Source organism: Pelodiscus sinensis, chromosome 2 (genome assembly GCF_052426305.1).
Source record: "Pelodiscus sinensis isolate ZL-2025 chromosome 2, ASM5242630v1, whole genome shotgun sequence".
Classification (NCBI taxonomy): domain Eukaryota; kingdom Metazoa; phylum Chordata; order Testudines; family Trionychidae; genus Pelodiscus; species Pelodiscus sinensis.
Genome location: NC_143053.1, coordinates 199,876,296 through 199,893,943, shown reverse-complemented (window position 1 = coordinate 199,893,943; position 17,648 = coordinate 199,876,296). Strand labels below are relative to the sequence as shown.

The following is a 17,648-nucleotide window of genomic DNA, read 5'->3' as shown; positions in this document are numbered from 1 at the left end:
AGGAGAGATATGGATGCACAATCGCTCACTGCAGGGCTCTGGGAGCAGGGGGAAAATAAGACTGCAGGTGACCCAGATGAAGCTGAAGCCTTTACCCAGAGCAGGGTAAAGACTGGGGTGCAGGTGGTGAGGCTCAATATGGCGGAAGAAATAGGCATCCTGAATCAGAATAGTGAAATGGGAAGGGACCTTGAAAGGTAAAGTCTAATCCCCTACCTTCATGGCAGAACCAAGCAGATCATCCCAGAGAACCTGCTCTTAAACGTCTCCGATGAAGATTCCACAGCCTCCCTACACAGTTTATTCCAGTGTTTAAGAAAAACTTCATAACTGTCAGGGTGGTTGATGTCTAACCTAAAAAACTTCCTTTTCTGCAATTTCAGCCCATTGCTTTTTGGCCCATCAGAGGTTATGGAGAAAAGAATTTTTCTCCCTCAGCCTTGTAACACCTTTTTAGATAGCAGTTTTCAAGTTATCCCCTCTCAGTCTTCTCTTTTCTAAACTAAACAAGCCCAATTCTTTCAGTTCTCTCAGGTCATTTTCTAGACCTTTAATTATTTTTGTTGCTAGACATTCTCCACTTTCTCCAAATTTTTTCTTGAAATATGCCTAAAACCGGACACAATACTCCAACTGAGGCCTAATGAGAGCAGAGTGGAAGACTCACTTTGTGTGTCTTGCTTATGGACACTCCTGTTAATGCATCCCAGAATCATGTTTTTGTTGGCAGTGTCACAATATTGACTCATTTAGTTTGTGGTCCACTATGATTCCTAGGATCTTTCTGCAGTACTCCTTCCTAGCCAGTCAGTTCCCATTCTGTTTGTGTGAAACTGATTTCCCTCCTCACAAAGGAAGAGGAAGTCCCACTGAGCCCAAGCAGCTGAGCCTGAGGCAGGATAAAAGGTGCCCCCAACTCCACAGTAATTTACCTCTTCACCCGCTGCTCCTGAAATGATGCTCTTGTACTGCTGGGGAGAAAGCATGTAAAAGTTTATAATATTATGCGTCGCATTTTACATGTGAAATCTGTTTCTAAATGAGACTCCACTGTTTGAAAACTAATCAAAACTTGTTAACCGAGCGGTGACTTTCATATACCATGATAAATATTGCAGCCAAAAAGCACTTGTGAAAAACAAAAGCTGTCCAAAAATCAAAGTAGCTTCTTGAATGTGTAGTGCTGTATCTCCCAGCAGAGAAAAAAGTTGATTACTCAGATATGGAAGTTATATCAATATGGTTGTCAAAACTTTAACCTCCCTTGAGGTTAAAGGTCTCAAAGGCTCAACTTAGTTGTATGTTAACGGTGTTTTAATGTTATCAATACACATTAAATTTATCAATCATTACACTAGAATTACTGTGGTATAAAATTTTATTTTAAAGCTATGAAAGTTATAAAAATATGTATGTAATCTTTCTATTCACAAGTTTTGCTATTTCATAACATTATTGGTCTGCTTTTCCTAGCCAGCCCTGAATTTTATTCAAGAGATTTACAGACAGTTATTACTATTATTTTTAAAAACCCAGCATTACAGAAACCTGTACTAACTGAGGATGTTTTATTTGCAGGATTCATTTAACCTATAGAATTTTAATGAAGCCAGAAAAAGCAACTATTTTCTGATGGTACAGAATTTCTTATTTCTTGAAGCATGTCTGTGGTTGACCACTTCTTCATTTGTTACCTGCAGCATGGCACCTTCCTGCCAAAGAAAAAAAATAAAGTGTATCTGAAGATGTTTATCATGTATGTCTATCCATTTACTTATGGACAGATTAAAAAATTAAACAACTCAATAGTGTGCAGAACACAAAAGGAATACACCTTTGGTTAGCTGAATGCAGGTTCTTCAGGTGTGCAGCCTGTTGCAGGCAATTAAACCAAAAAAACCCATAAAGGACTAGATTCTACCAATTTACACATGCTGAGAAGCATGTTACTGTGTAAAATATTTCTGACTGGAATGGTTTTGGGCTACAGAATCTGGCACTAAAATGTATTAACTGTAAGACATTTTTAAAAAGTAGGAAACAGTATCCTAGCCAAATTCCATTTATATATATAAAAGTGTGTGTAAAAAAAAGTTCCCACTTGTAGTTACAGCTGAAGTTGACTTGCCCTTTAGAGAAATACTACGCATCAATAAAGAATGGGTGGTGCCACATTCATTACTACGATGTAGATGCATTTCAGTTGTAGAAAAAAAATCCCTAAAATATATTAAAAAAGTGTAACAAGGAAGGAGTCCAATAGGACCTTAAAAAGATTAATTTTATTGCAACTCACAAATTGCTTATGCCCACTGAACTGTTGTTTTTGCTGAAACAGATTAACCTCGCTACTTCTCAAACTGGTCATAAAAAGAAGTTACGTTCTGAAGGATCCCAAGTAAGGCACTATATAACAAGAGGCCAGTATACACAGATGCAGTACATTTCACTTGTAATAGCATAAGATTAATAGTACAACTGCTCTACCTTCATTGCAGTTGTAAACATCAAAATCCCAAGAAAACTAAAAGGTTGCAAAGTGTAAACAAAGTTTCATGATTTAATTAACTTGTGACCTACCATTTTAACTAACACCACCAGGTATGGAACCCTTGCAAAACTTTACTAATGGACACTTGCAGGTCTCATTTGTTCAACTGTAGCAGTGTACAGTAGCAGCAGTCTATGCTTGTCCATGGCTCATATCAAAGCTAGATTCCAGTAGGAAAAAAATATGTTAAGTAGCTGAAATGTTTAGACAATGTCAAAATTTAATTATACAAGAAAAAAAAATAAAGTTCACAAAATTCTCTTCAGTTGGTAATGGTTAACTCAATTCATTGCTATGTTAAACTACATATGATAACCACTATACTGAAAGAGACTGTCATAGTATTAGTTTCTTGTTTTTGGAACATTAAGAAAGGAAAAGTAAATAAGATCTTACCTAAAGAAGTTTAACTGAAGCTTAGAACTATTTTGCTCTACACCCTCAGCCTTCGTTGGCATCCTTAAAACTACGGTAGTTAAACCTTTGCAGAAATACAGCGCAGCTTTTTAAGACTGGCTGAACTTAGTGCCGTTTTCAAGAGTTCTCTTGTACTAGACCTGTGTCCCTGGAAGAGTACCTCGCTGGGGATATTTCCTTTCCTTGCCATTGAAGAAGCAGCATCTAAAAGATCTAAAAAGGTGTTTCTCCTTGCAGAGATATCCCTTAAGTTATCTAGATATTTTAAACCTGATAATTTACAGACAACATACTTTTTCTGACCAGCATTTAATTTTACATATACAACAACAACTTTGTATTATTTGTGGGACCTTATACTACCCACTCCTTGCCTTATTTTACAATATTTTTAAAAAAAGTCTATAATTACACAATATTTCCTTTAGAATTATTTTATTAAATCAAATGTACAACAGCTTCTTAACTCTACACACGCACTTAAATTTTTAAAAGGAAAACGTTATGTCTTATTACACCATGATCCTGGCTAATAGCTTTTCAAAACTTTGAGAAAAATCTTAAAAAAGGTTTCACATGTCACCTGAAACTTACAAATTTAACATTATCAAAGGAATGCTTCTACACTCTTACAAAGACCACTAGAAAGAAACAACAATTAAAAAGCTAAGAAACTGTCTCAAAGGCATTTTTTACAATCCTTCCTCCACAGTAAGGTAAAGGTTATTAAATAATCCAATCCATTCACAAAATGGCTCTCTGCATCTGCTCTGGTGTCTTCTGCCATATCACTGCATATTTATGCATGACTGAGATAAGTGTTTCCTTAACATTGTTATTTCGATAACCTGAAGCTGTTCTGTTACCTCTGGGCTCTCATCCTCTCCTATTTATACAGTGAAGCCTGTTTCAACAGAAGTAAAGAGTAAAAAATAGGTTATGAAATTATCCATCTAAGGTATTTTTAAAGGAAAGATAATATGATCCTAAAAAGCTTTTACTCCTGCAGCTAAGTCTCATGAAACACTGCAATTAACACTTATAAAAAAAGATACTTACCCATGGTAAGTTTGCAGAAGCTCAGTAACGGCTCCTCCCTCCATATCCCCCACTTCCTCCACTGCCTCCTGGACCATAATTTCCTGCATTTGAGGAAATAACAGGATAGAGAACATTTAAAACTTCTTTATTTTTTAAATGCAAGCACATTTTCCGTATATTTACATAAAAGATGTATATTCAATTCACAAGAACATAGCTGTGTATTGAAGGTAGTGTGCACTATCACTGTCCTCCGAAATTACCTCAAGAATTGCCATGATAATCACATTTTGAAAACACAAAATTCTTGCAGAAAGACTAAGGTTTAAACAAATAAGGAAATTAATACTGCTCTCTTGGGCCTGATCCTGCAAATATGAATGAACTGGGCAACAGCAATCCACCCACACTACACCTTGCAGAAAATAGTTTAAGGTAAATTTCTCTTTACATGCTTTCCACATCAAAGCGTAACTGCTCAGAAGCTGCTACCCCTTCCCCAAAACAGGAAGAAACATAATGACCCTAACATGAAAGAAGGAGAGAGAAAGAATAAAGTTTAGTGGAATAGTGAGATGCTGGTAATTACTACTATATTGAACAACTTATTCATACTGGTCTCCAACTTGGGCAGCGGGAAGGGACAGACACCTTTTATCTGTCCAGGGCTACTTAGCCACAGAATAATGTCAGTTGTGGACCACACAAACCCTGTGGCAGGGGAGGAGGTTCTGCCATGATGAGGGGTTCAAGTTGTGGGAGAGGGCTCCTGACTGGGACCAAGGGGTTTGGAATGCAGAAGCAGGTTCAGGACTTGAATATGGGCTCTGGGAGGAGATTCTGACTTGGTAAATGGGAGTTTGGGATGTGAGAGGATGTTTAATTGCAGGAGTGGGTTGAGGGTTATGGGTTTAGGGTGTGGAGTTTGGCTGCCAGCCAGTGGGGATGTTAAAATGCATGAAAATGAGTAACTAACTGGTAAAAATTTCAGCCAGCTTCCCAGCACTGGAAGACTTCTTTTAAGATAGCTCATGTGGTGCACCAGTTCCCACCAAGTGCTGCTGCCACCTCTGATACATTGCAGAGGTTCATGGCTTCCTGCTCACTGCAAAGACTTGCCATGGGCTGGATTGGGCCAGAGGTCCCCTATCCCTGTTCTAACTAATGTGCAGAACAGTGGTTCCCAACCTTTTTTATACCATGGACCAGCAAATGCATTCATAAAATTGGTAGATGGGTAACATTTTGTTTGCATACTCATTATGGTAATTTAAGAGGCCACGTGTTATTTTACATCGCATCTATTCACACCGACAACACGTAACATATCAGACTTTGCTGATATCTACAACACTAAAAAAGTTCACAGAAAGAATTATCCTATGGCTGCTGGGTGGGGCAGCCTCTCCCCCAAGGGTGAATGGTGCCTGCAGAGGGAGTGGCCCTCAAAGGGACAAGGGGCATGTGGGGTACCCTATTTAGCAACTGACTTTCTGTCAAGGGCATAGGAGCTGGTGCCCAGGTACTACCACCAATCACATCTGCCCTTCTTCTCTTGCCCCATGGGGTGGGGATATGGGGCAGGGAAACTGCCATTGTATAGTAGAAGATGGGGGAGATACAACCCCTGCCCCGTATATCTGCCTTCCTCACCCCAGAATGCTCTTACTACCAATCCCACCCTTTTCCCTCCCTGTGACCATGCCCCCAGAGTTTCCCTGCATTGCACCCGTTCCCATCTGCCTTTAAGCATCAACGCGCCTCCTGCATCCCCCTCACCCCTTATCTGCCACCTCCCCGCCCCCGACTAGGAATATGAACAACTAGTCGACTATCCAATAAGCAAATGTTTATCAGGTAGTTGACAGGCTAGTTGACTAGTCGCTCCCCCCGCCCCCTTGCTGCCTCCATGAGAGAGGCGCGGCGGAAGGAGAATGGGGCACTTAAAAGCAGCCACACCATGTGGAGTCTGGGGCCAGACCCCGGGCTCCACACAGCACTGCTGCTTTGAAATACCGTGTGGAACCCAGGATCAGATGGGGACTCCCCCGCCCCATCTTCTCCCCCCCCCCCCCCCAGGAGTGGGGCTCCACATAGCACTGCTGCTTTCAAGTGCTGAGAAGAGCCTGGCTTCCATTTCAAAGCAGCAGTGCTGCACAGAGTCCAGGGTCAGAGGGGGAGTCCCCAGCTGACCCTGGACTCCATGTGGAGCTTTGGCCTTTGAAGTGTAACAGCCCTAGGGCTGTTGCTATACTTTAAAGGCAGAGATGCCCTATCGACTAATCAAATAGTAGATGCAAAATGCACTGAGTATTCAATTACTTGATATTTAACATGCCTACACCTGACACCCCCAGGACTGGCTCCCCTGCCTTGCACATGCTGAGAACTGGCAGCAGCTTCCCTGGTACCTGGGCAGGGATTGCAGCCAACTCTGCTAGGAACAGCCCGGGGGGCCCACTCCCTGGGGCGTGTCTCTCTCTTATCTGCCTCCCAAGCACTGCCCACTCTGGAGCAGAGGTGGGCCAGGCCAGTCTGGAGGCACTGCCCAGGGACTTGGGGAGCAGCACGACTGGCCCTAATGGAGATTCCCCCTCCTGGCTGCAGGCCCCACTCGGACTCTGGGGCCAGGCTCCATCCCTGAGTCACCACAACACTTCGATGTGGGGGCTGAGCACAGCCTTAGTTCCCCAAGTCCCTGTCCACTGCTGCTGGGTCCTAGTGAGCAACCCACCACACTGCATTGGTTGTGGTCTGGCAGTTGGGAACCACTGGTATAGAGATGTAAAGATGATTTTTTTTTTTTATGGATAGCCTTTGCCAAAGCTACCAACACTAAAATTAGGGAGGGAACAGGAAGAAATATAAATATACTACATTTTACCAAAGTTAGTATCCCCACCAAAGTTAGTATCCCCAAACAAACTTCACATGGGTCAGGCATGAACTCAGTAGTCTGCTCAAAGTACAAAATCCTCTTAACTGTTCCTGCACTGAGAAAACTCATCTCCACACCAAATAAATAGTGACTTTGTTTGAAACCATACTGTTTGGATGCATTAAGAGATAATCACTGCTTACTGGCTCTAGAATTCAGCTCACAATGGCACTGAAATTATAAGATTATGTGGAACTAAATAGGGACATAGTGGTGTAGTCAATTAACTGATTAATCAATAAGCAAAAGCTTATAGGTTAATGCTATAGACTACACACATCCTCCTGCCCACACACCCAAATTTTTCAGCAGGCTGGCCAGCAGCCCAGCTAAGTCCTGGATCACATCAGGTCTGGGACCTACCCCGTTGCAGCTCTGCATTTAAAATGTATTAGGAGCCAGGCAACTTGGCTCAATTCTGGCTCATGCTGGGTCCAGGAGCTCAACCCCCTCCATAGATGGGTGCTGCCACCCCGTGCTGCTGCCTCTTGATTCAGTGGCTGCTGGCCCCACCCTCGGGGACTATAAAATAGTCGACTGATAAGAATTCATGCGATTAGTTGACTGTTCAATAACCAATATTTAACATCCCTAGAACAAAACAGATATGCAGCGATTCTCTATACAAGTTAATCAGCCACTACGAAGTATCAGAACACTGAAAAGTTTAGTCCCAGTTCAACCCATGACATATACAATACCTCCACCATATGGTCCACCCATGTTCCTGCTACCACCAAAATTTCCACTCTTCATTGGACCGTAGTTTGAGGGTTGTTGGTTATAGTTTCCAAAATCATTGTAGTTTCCACTTCCGTAATTGCCTATATTATTGACAAAAGAAGGCTAATTGTTACAATTACTGCACATACGTTATTACAAACAGAACAAATCCAGGCACTAATCAATGAAAAATTATTTTCTTCCCTGACCACAGAAAATGGCACACTAATTCTGACAACACTGAAGTAAAATGTTCAAGTCAATACTCTTGCTCAGTCTAGTCCAAAACTAAACAGTCATATTTGCTTTAAAGCATTTATTACCTCCTCCATAGTTGTCATAACCACCTCCATAGCCTCCACCCTGGTTGCCATATCCAGGTCCTCCACCACCATATCCTCCTCTTCCTCCACCATAACCAGGACTACCTCCAAAATTGCCACCTATTATGAAATAAGCCTTTAAATAACTTTACATTATAAACGTTAGCAGAACTCAGTCTACTATTCCTCAGATCACACAAAGACCTAGATCTTACTTTTCTTCAGTATCATTCCACTGAAGGCCAGAAAGGCCAAGAGGAAGTCTTGAAGGGCAATCTATACAAATAATAGTCATTTTAAAGCTAAGTACTCTCCCTTAACTGTTTAGCCTGACTGCAGTTTTTGCCTAAGGATTAAAACAATTACCACCAACACATGATAATTACAAGTCTAAAAAGATGGCTTTTCTTGAAATAAATTCTTATTTTCATAATGCTGTTTAGTTTAAGAAAGCACTGCTAAACAACATAGAGCTGCAGTTACTAGGGATGTTAAGGACTAGTCAACTACTCGCTTCCCTCCTCCCTTTGCTGACTATCCCATAGACAGCAAGGAGAGGAGAAAGAGAAGGGTACTTCAAAGCGGCAGCACTGCATGGAGCCCAGGGTCAGGATCCTCATGGCATTTCAAAGTGGCAGCACTGCTTGGAGCCTGGTGGCAGGCATTTCAAAGGGGCAGCGCCACCCTACTGACTATTCAATTAGTCAATTACACAATACTTAACATCCTTAGTAGTTACACTCTATCTACCAAGTCTCTAAAAAGTCACTATTTTTCTTTACCAGTTGTTTTAATAGACTTTTTGCATAAAATCATAAAGGAACAAAACAATAGTGTAGAAGAGAAAAAACTCAGTGCCAGACATTTTTGCTGAAGTGAAGACAGTGTATGGTTCAGGCACAAGGGAGTAATCTGTACAGGAGCACGAGCCATCAGAACTACATGCTTTGATTTGTGGGGCAAAAGTATTATATACTTCAAAATGAGAAACATGAGTGAGACAGCCAAAAAAGCAAGAGAGAAAATGACCTTTTCAAGTATAAGAAGGTACAAAAATCTACTAGCCTACACTAACCTCCTGGTCCTCCACCATATCCATTGTATCCATCACCAAATCCACGACCACTTCCATATCCATCTGTTGGAAACATTTGTTTTAGTTCATATGTACGGAAATAATAAAAGTTAATTCCAGTTCACTATTATGAATAAAATGGGTAAAGATTTTTTTTAAATTGAGACAAGCTATAATTCTTAAAAAAAATTCAAGTACAAAAACAGTACCAAGCAGAAGCTGTGTATGGCCCTTCAAAAACTAGTGTCAAATACTGTATTTACATAATTTGTGTGTTGGGAAGATTTGATAATTATAAGCTAATGTATTCATCTGAAATATGACTTTCAAAAACACATCTGTACTCTCCAAACTGTGACAAACCTTCTCTGATGATAGATCACTTTAGATTTTTTAGATACCCACAACTATTTTAGGGGGTAAAAAATACAATTACTTACATTCCAAGCTCTCTTTGGGGGGATAATTTTAATTTAGAATTTCAGACATATGCACCCTGAACCAAAAATATGCATCTTTCACTAAAAAAGGCATACAAAATTGAATTGTATTTTTGGACTTTAACTGGCAACGAGGAAACTGCTACCTTGACCATCTTCAATTACTTATACTTAAAAGCCCCTCTGAAATTTTAATAATTTACTCTAGCAATCTTTGTTACTTTGTCCATTCTAGGGAACATATACCACTTTAAATAAAAGACTTGATACTCAAAATAAAGTTAGTTCTTGTGTTTTGAACAGCTCGAAGACACTGATTTCAGACATTTATACTCTCATTTTTAATCACTAAGATCAGCTTAAGACATTTGTTAGCCTTTTCTATTGCCAAAGCTGCAGTAGATGGTAGTAATTGACACAGCAAACTCAATTAAAAAAAAAAAAAGCATTCTTACCAGAGCCACCTCTGAAATTGCTTCCTGGTCCTGGACCAAAGTTGCCACCACCTCCACGTGAATCCCCAAAGCCAAAGTTACCTAAAATAATTTTAGATGCCTATTAATTGTTTTATTACATAAAAACTGAACCTAAAAACTGAACCTAAAAACAGAGTGAAACTCAATACCTCCTCTTCCACTTCTAGAACTTTGAACTTCTTGCATTTCTTGTCTGGATAAAGCTTTCCTTACTTCTGCATTATGGCCATTGATCGTGTGGTATTTCTGCACTGTAATTCATAAATATTTTAGAATAAGAAGTTCATACAGTGAACATTGTTTCTGAAATGTAACTCAGGAATGGCTAAAATTGCCTTTTCTTTCACACTTTTTTGCAATGCCAATCAGAGAGTTAATTAAAAGATCACATGATAATTTCAGGTAGTATTGTTACATGCATTCAAATTTATAAATCAAAGGTTCAAAACAAAGGCTGTGTTCCTACAGACATTTATGCATGTAAGCCAGCCAATTAAATTCAAACTTACCTAGACATGCTTAAGTGTTCTCTATATCAGGACCTTATGTAACACTTGTTAGATGAAATTGTGAAATGAAGTTTACTTACATACAATTTTATCCACAGGATCATGGTCGTCAAATGTAACAAAGCCAAAACCTCTCTTTTTACCAGATTGTCTGTCTGTAATTATTTCAATAGTGTCAATTTTCCCATATTCTTCAAAGTAGTCTCGAAGATGGTGTTCCTCAGTATCTTCCTTTATTCCACCAACAAACAGCTTTTTCACAGTAACATGAGCACCAGGTTTTCCAGATTCCTTCAAAGAATTTGAAATATTTTTTCAAACTACAACTTTGGTAGAAGAGTGTATACAGACTCTTTACCAAGATAATTAACTTAGGAATCTAAATTCTCAGAAATGAATTTAGTTTTTGGGTAAATCATATTATCTGGAATGCCTCTGTCAATTTTGTTTTACAATCATCTGGTTGCTATGGGAAAAGCTCTTAACAATGAGAGGGGAAATAGGCTATGCTGAAGAATGAAAATTGTAAATTTTGTGTTTCTATTTACTAGAAAGATAACTTCAAGTGAAATCCTGGCCCCACAGTCACTGGCAAAACTTCCATTGTTTTCACTGGGTCCAGAATCCCATCCTTGATCTCTAGTCTCAAAAAGACCATCAAGCCCCCGATGCATCTAGTTTGACCAGGATATTCAACCTACAACAGTAGGGATTAAATTTTTAATATTTACGCTCCCACCAACAGTGTAGTCACTTAACCTAAAGAAGCAGAAATGGCTTCTGTCAAGCACGTTCTAAATTCAAACCGGTACAAGTCAACCTCTACATGTGAACTGCTGTAAAGCTAATAAAAAGTGATAAAAGGATAGAGGAGGAAAAAAGGCACCTACCCCTAACTAGAGCCTCTTAATTCCAAGAAAAATTAGAGCACTGGAATCTCATCACACTTTGCTCACCTCTCTGGCGACTGCTCTCTTTGGCTCAACTACCCTTCCATCAATTGAGTGAGGTCTTGCAGCCATTGCTGCATCAACTTCAGCCATGGAGGAGAATGTTACAAAACCAAATCCTCTTGATCTTTTGCTTGCAGGATCCCTCATTACCTGCAAAGAGAGTCAGGAAGTTTCACCAATTCACTATATTTCATATTAGCTCTACAGTTAAATAAAAGCAAGATTTGATTTTCAGTTTGACAGACTTACTAAAAAAATGTCCTAGTTTTACAAAAGCCATAACTTGGTTTTTAATCAGTGTATACCAACAATTTGGGCCACAAGTACACAAAAATACAGTGTTAAAAATGCATTAGATAAAATTATTAGTAACATCTAATAGTAGGTCTACTACACTGGGGCATAGCTGTGGTGCTTAAGCTATGCCACTACAGGCAGTCCCCGGATTACGTACAAGATAGGGACTGTAGGTTTGTTCTTAAGTTGAATCTGTATGTAAGTCGGAACTGGCATCCAGATTCAGCCACTGCTGAAACTGACCAGCGGCTGACTACAGGAAGCCCGAGGCAGAGTTGATCTGCCCCGGGCTTCCTGGAATCAGCCTCTGATCAGTTTCAACAGGCTGAATCTGGACGCCAGTTCCATACAGATTCAACTTAAGAACCCCAAGCGTCCCCAAGTCAGTTGCTGCTGAAACTGATCAGGGGCTGATTCCAGGAAGCCTGGGGCAGAGCAACTCGGGCTTCCTGTAGTCAGCGCTGGTAAGTTTCAGCAGTGGCTGACTTGGGGACGCCTGGGGCAGAGCAGCTGGGGTGCTGCTGGGTTGGTCCAGTAGCGCCCAGAGTGGTGCTGCGGGACCAACCGGCAGCGCCCCAGCTGCTCTACCACAGGCATCCGGAGAAACGCCTGGTCTGCTGGGGGGAGGAGGGGGGCGGGCCATACTAGCTTGCCCCCCCCCCCCCTTCCCCAGCAGACCAGGGAGACATGGGCAGCGGACCGAGACACACCGCGGTCCCGCCGCCTGGATCCTCCGTGGCTTTGCTCCGCGTCTTCCTGGTCTGCTGGAGACCAGCACACCAGGGAGACGGGGAGAAAAGCCGGGGAGCACGTGGGCAGCCTTAGGCCTAACACTATGTACAAAGCTGTCTCTTAAAATAAGGCAATATACAGGAAGATACACACAGTTGTGAAAAAATTAAGACAGTACTGTTAGTTATGTTTGGATGGGTAGAGTTATTACAGAGTTAACTAGTGGACCTTCTGCAAAGACAAGACTGTTTTCAATAGCCTCATATCTGGATTTTGCAAGTACTCACCAATTTATACTTTCAATGCAAATTCTAAATATCTCAACATACTTCACAATAGTAATCTTCTACAGTTGAATCTCTCTGGTCCGACATCTATGGTCCAATAGGACCAAAGAGCCACAACAACAGGAAGTGGAGGCCAGCCAGGGCCGGGAGCAGAGCCTGCGGCCAGGAAGGGAATCTGGGAGCCAGGGATGACAGCCAGGAAGGGAGCCAAGAGGCTGGCAACCCCTCCAGGAGAGCCCAGCGGCCAGCTACAGCAAAGGGGCTGGAATCAACCTCCCCTGGTCTGGCAAACTTGGATGCTGGACCAGAGAGGTCCAACTCTACTACTACCATTACCTCAGAAAATGGCATTCAATTTTTATGAAGTTTTTCTTAAGTCCACATTATTAACATGTAACTTACCACACAGTCTGTAAGTTTTCCCCATTGCTCATAGTAGTTTCTCAAACTTTCTTCTGTTGTTTCGAAGCTCAAGCCACCAATGAATAATTTGCGAAACTGCTCCTTTTCCCTCTAATTAGAGAACATTTTTAATGTCATTTGCAATTCCTTCCATTTTACTGTCAGTCAGATTAAGTCTGAGACATCTTCACAAATGTACATGAATACTCATTTTCATCAAAAGACTGTTATGGCACGAAGTTGTATTATTGCCACATTGTACTACAGGTTCAGAGTTTTAAAATTACTTTCCTTCCCCTCCCAAACGGGAAAACTAGGTTTTAAAGTACACTTAGAACTACAGAAGTTTCCCCTTGATGTGTCAAGTTTTCCTCTCTGCATTAGTGTGTCTTCTCAGGAAAAAAAGGCCAAAAAAAAAACCATTGACTAATAGATGAGCTGTGTCCTCTTTACTAGATGAATGTATGTTGTTCGTTCCCAAAAGTAGGCTATTTTATTTTAAAATAAAATAAGTGTGTGTTCCAATCGATGTTCACCAATATAATCCTGAAAATAAGTAAGTTTCTATGTAAGGCAAACAAAAAGGAGAGGGTTGGAGGGGTGCTTCTTTTTAAATTGAATAAAAACCTCATGCACTCATTCTCCAAAAACCTTAAGACATTATTTCTCATCAATTCACTCACATGTGGAGAATTAAAGCTCTTATGACAAATATAAAGAGCTGACCCTGCACCAATCACATCAATGGGAGTTTTGCCATTGACTTCATTATAAGTAGGATCGGGTCCCAAGTGGAAAGCAGTTTACCTCATTTTATCTGAAATACTCTTTCAAGAAAATATTTCAACCTTTACAGCAGAGGTCAATTTTGTACCAGTAGGGGTTTGAAAGTTATGGCCATGCCAAAAATTAAAAAAGGAGACTACGTATTCAGAACTAGCGTTATAACATAGGCCAACTCACACTTCGCATGGTTTAAAAAAAAAAAATGAAAAGGTGGTACACAAAGGAAGCTGCAATTTTAGAAGAAGATTGGGGGCTTTTTATAATGGGAAAAAAGTGAAGGCTGACAGGTATTGTTTTGCAGTTTTAAGCACCTGTTTTTACAAAAAACACAACCTGTTGAATATTGTACAAGTAGGTAAAACATCTAGTCTTTAAAAAGGCAAATGTACCTTTTGTGCATATAACCTGGGATGGCCAAACCATGGCTCCAGAGGTTTACATGGCTATTTTGCATCTAAAAAGGTGGCTGCAGAGCTTCCCTATCCTCCATCTACCACACCAGATCAGAGAGCTTAGCACTTCAGCCCCATGGGGAAACACTTGCCCGGACTCAGGACTCCAGCAGGAATGAGGTGCCAGAACCCTGGCAAGTGTGCCTGTTTCAAACTTTTGAAGATTACAGTATGTGGCTCAGAGGATCAGTAAATTTACTATACACTGGGGTAACCACATTAAATATTGTATGATACTAAAGCAGTCATATATAAAAAGGAGGAGAGGAAAAGCAACTGATCTTAAACAAAATGACCAACTCAAGGAGTAATGAACAGATGAAACTGACTAAATCAGGATCAATTTTCACTGTGTGGACTATGTCTAGTCTAGCATGATGGTACCATAATCCTGACTAGCTACCATAACACAAACAACAGCTATATAGTTTAACTGACCAATAAACTCAACTGAAGAGTTTATTATGAAAGTGGAGAGAAATCCCTACCTGGGAAAGGAAGTAGCTATTAACACAATTAGAAATTTTACATAATTAAAATTCCCAGGGCATTTAACACCATCAAAAAGATGGAATTAATGTGTTGTCAACATTTGTTTGCCTGTATACTTAATTAGGAATTGAAGGCTCTAATGAACCAGTCATTGCAAAGTGAGAGGGTAAGCAGAATTTAAGTAATTTTGAAAGGCTGTATATCCCGCCCCGCCCCCCCCCCCTTCTAGAATCACATGTTTGGGATGAGATATTTACCAGTGGTAAATTTGGAGACATTGATTGAATTTACTGCGTTACTATTCAAGCCTTCAAAACATGCTTTAAAAATATTGGATTGCTCAAATTTGCTCCAAGGATTCATAAAAACTTTTAAAAAACCCACATTTTAAATAGAAGTATGTTTAAAAAAATCCTGCATAATTTATACCCTCTACACTGATGCAATGAACTAGGGTATAAGACTAAGGATATTAAATTGCATTTAATCAGCTGATCAAGTCATCCAGGGAATTTCACAATCACTCAATTAATAGCTGAAGCAAAATACAGGACTATGTAGCACTTCAGTGCTACATACAGGCAGTCCCTGAGTTACGCGGATCCGACTTATGTCGGATCCACACTTACGAACGGGGCTCTCTCGCCCTGGAGCTCGCAGACAGCGGGACCGCCCAGAGCGCAGCAGTCCCGCCACCTCGACCTCCGGGGCGAGAAAAGCTGCTCTGGGTGCCCCTAGTCTGCTGGGGACCGTCTCCAGAAGACCATGGACACCTGGAGCAAAGCCGGGGAGGCGGAGGGGTCCCCACACCTCTGAGGCTTTGCTCTAGCAAAGCCTCAGAGGCGCGGGATCCCACCGCCGCTGCGGCTCTGCTCCCGGTGTCCCTGGTCTTCTGGAGACGGTCCCCAGCAGACCAGAGGCACCAGGAGCAAAGCCGCAGCGGCAGCAGTGTCCTGCGCCTCTGAGGCTTTGCCAGAGCAAAGCCTCAGAGGCGCAGCACCACGCCGCTGCTGCGGCTTTGCTCCCCGTGTCCCTGGTCTGCTGGGGGGGGGGGGGGGGGCAGTTAGTGCATTCCCCCCCTCCCCCAGCAGACCAGGCTTTTGTTGTGGATCCTGGGGTAGAGCAGCTGGGGTGCTGCCGGGTTGGTCCTGCAGGGACCTACCTGGCAGCCCAGCTGTTATGACCCAGGCTCGAGATTCAGCCGCTGTTGAAACTGATCAGTGGCTGATTCCAGGAAGCTGGGGGCAGAGCAATTCTGCCTCCAGCTTCCTGTAGTCAGCCCCTAGTCAGTTTCAGTAGCAGCGGCTGAATCTGGAGCCAGTTCCGACTTACATACAAATTCAACTTAAGAACAAACCTATAGTCCCTATCTTGTAGGTAACCCGGGGACTGCCTGTAGTCCTGTATTTTGCTTCAGCTACACCAGACTAACACGGCTACATTTCTATTACTACTCAATTAATAGGTAAGGGACAAAAACTGCAGAGGTAGCTAACCCCCAAGGCTCTGTCTTTTAAATGTAGTAAGAGCCACCCCATTCTTACATTTAAAAGGCACAGGCACAGCAGGGGACTGGGTGAGAGCTGGGACTTGGCTGTCCCAGCTTGTGCCCAGTCCCAGATGCTGCACCTCTGCCTCCCCTTTCCCCTGCGGAGATGGTACTGGGGGAAAACCAGCTTTTAAACCAGCTCCCCACCCCTTTGCTGCCTCTAGCAGGGGGGAGAAGCGACTAATCGAGTCACAACTCAACTAGTCACTTACATTCCCCCTATATAAGACCCTAATAATACTGACTAGAACCAGATTAGGAAAAGTGTTGCTGGCTAATCTGTTTCACTACTCATGTCGAGAGAGAAGGAAAAGAACCAAACAGGTAATGAAAAACTAAAATTAAGCATTTTAAAGAATACTTAACGCATTACCAATTTTTGTAGTTTTAAAAGCAGGTATCCCCTTAAATTATTTTCCAGTTTAATTACCACACTGACTAATAGAAGCCTCCTGATCTTGCCTGAAGCAAGATTTCAATGGTGCACCCTTAGAGCTAAAAGAAGCTATTTAAGAAAATACCAAACCTGGTTTTGATATAGCTGCATATCCTGCTACCTCTCTCAGGCTCTGCAGCCACTAGACTGTCGATGCAAACCTATATACCTTTTTTACTGTTCAATTTCATATTTCTAATTACTGCACAGCTGTAAGACAATCTGCAAAGCCTGATTAAAGCAGCAACCACACAGTCTTATCAAAAATTGAATGATTAAGTACTAACCCATAAATAAGTTCCAAAAATCCACTCGGATTTAAAAACTAAACAAAAACACCCACACACTAATGTTACAGCCAACTGAAAGATATGGGAAGAACGAGCCCCATTTTAATGGGGTTAACAGTCCTTGCTTAGTCTTTCTGGAGCATGCAACCAAAGCTTGAGGAGCTTTAGCCCAGGACTTAAGGCAACAGGCCTCTTCAGTCTCCTGCTGAAGCCCCTGGGCTTTGTCTCCTCCCCCACCCGGCCCAACCCAGGGTTTAGTCTGACTCAGACTTCAAGCCCCATACTGGCATCAAACTAACAATTGTTCTTGCACAGAGGGGGGGTTGTGGTGCCATAAAATTTGAGAACCCCTGCTCAATGGGAATATTTGGACCACTATATTAATGCTACAAGATATTTGCATAAATATTTTTCACAAATTACTCCAAACTTAGCTGGAGTGGGGCAAAGCTGAGACAGGGTTTGGGGAAATGGACTGC

The 17,648-nt window shown here is 41.6% G+C and overlaps 1 protein-coding gene across 4 annotated transcripts in view; it reads right to left on the bottom strand.

The window, feature by feature from the left end:
• Nucleotides 1–1,360: 1,360 nt before the first annotated feature.
• HNRNPA2B1 (heterogeneous nuclear ribonucleoprotein A2/B1) overlaps nt 1,361–17,648 on the bottom strand; it is a 20,131-nt gene continuing 3,843 nt past the window's right edge. For 2 of the 4 annotated variants that reach the window (XM_075922177.2, XM_006138377.4), the window contains exons 2-11: nt 13,165–13,275; nt 11,450–11,596; nt 10,574–10,784; nt 10,134–10,235; nt 9,964–10,044; nt 9,069–9,131; nt 7,994–8,113; nt 7,649–7,771; nt 4,028–4,110; nt 3,387–3,872 (exon numbers count right to left, since the gene is read on the bottom strand). In XM_075922177.2, the coding sequence (XP_075778292.1) occupies nt 4,049–4,110; nt 7,649–7,771; nt 7,994–8,113; nt 9,069–9,131; nt 9,964–10,044; nt 10,134–10,235; nt 10,574–10,784; nt 11,450–11,596; nt 13,165–13,275 (1,020 nt within the window). In that variant the 3' untranslated portion in view covers nt 3,387–3,872; nt 4,028–4,048. Of the gene's footprint in view, nt 1,713–2,580; nt 2,712–3,386; nt 3,873–4,027; nt 4,111–7,648; nt 7,772–7,993; nt 8,114–9,068; nt 9,132–9,963; nt 10,045–10,133; nt 10,236–10,573; nt 10,785–11,449; nt 11,597–13,164; nt 13,276–17,648 lie in introns of those variants that run through there. The other 2 variants (XR_012901989.2, XM_006138378.4) reach the window with 2 other exon arrangements.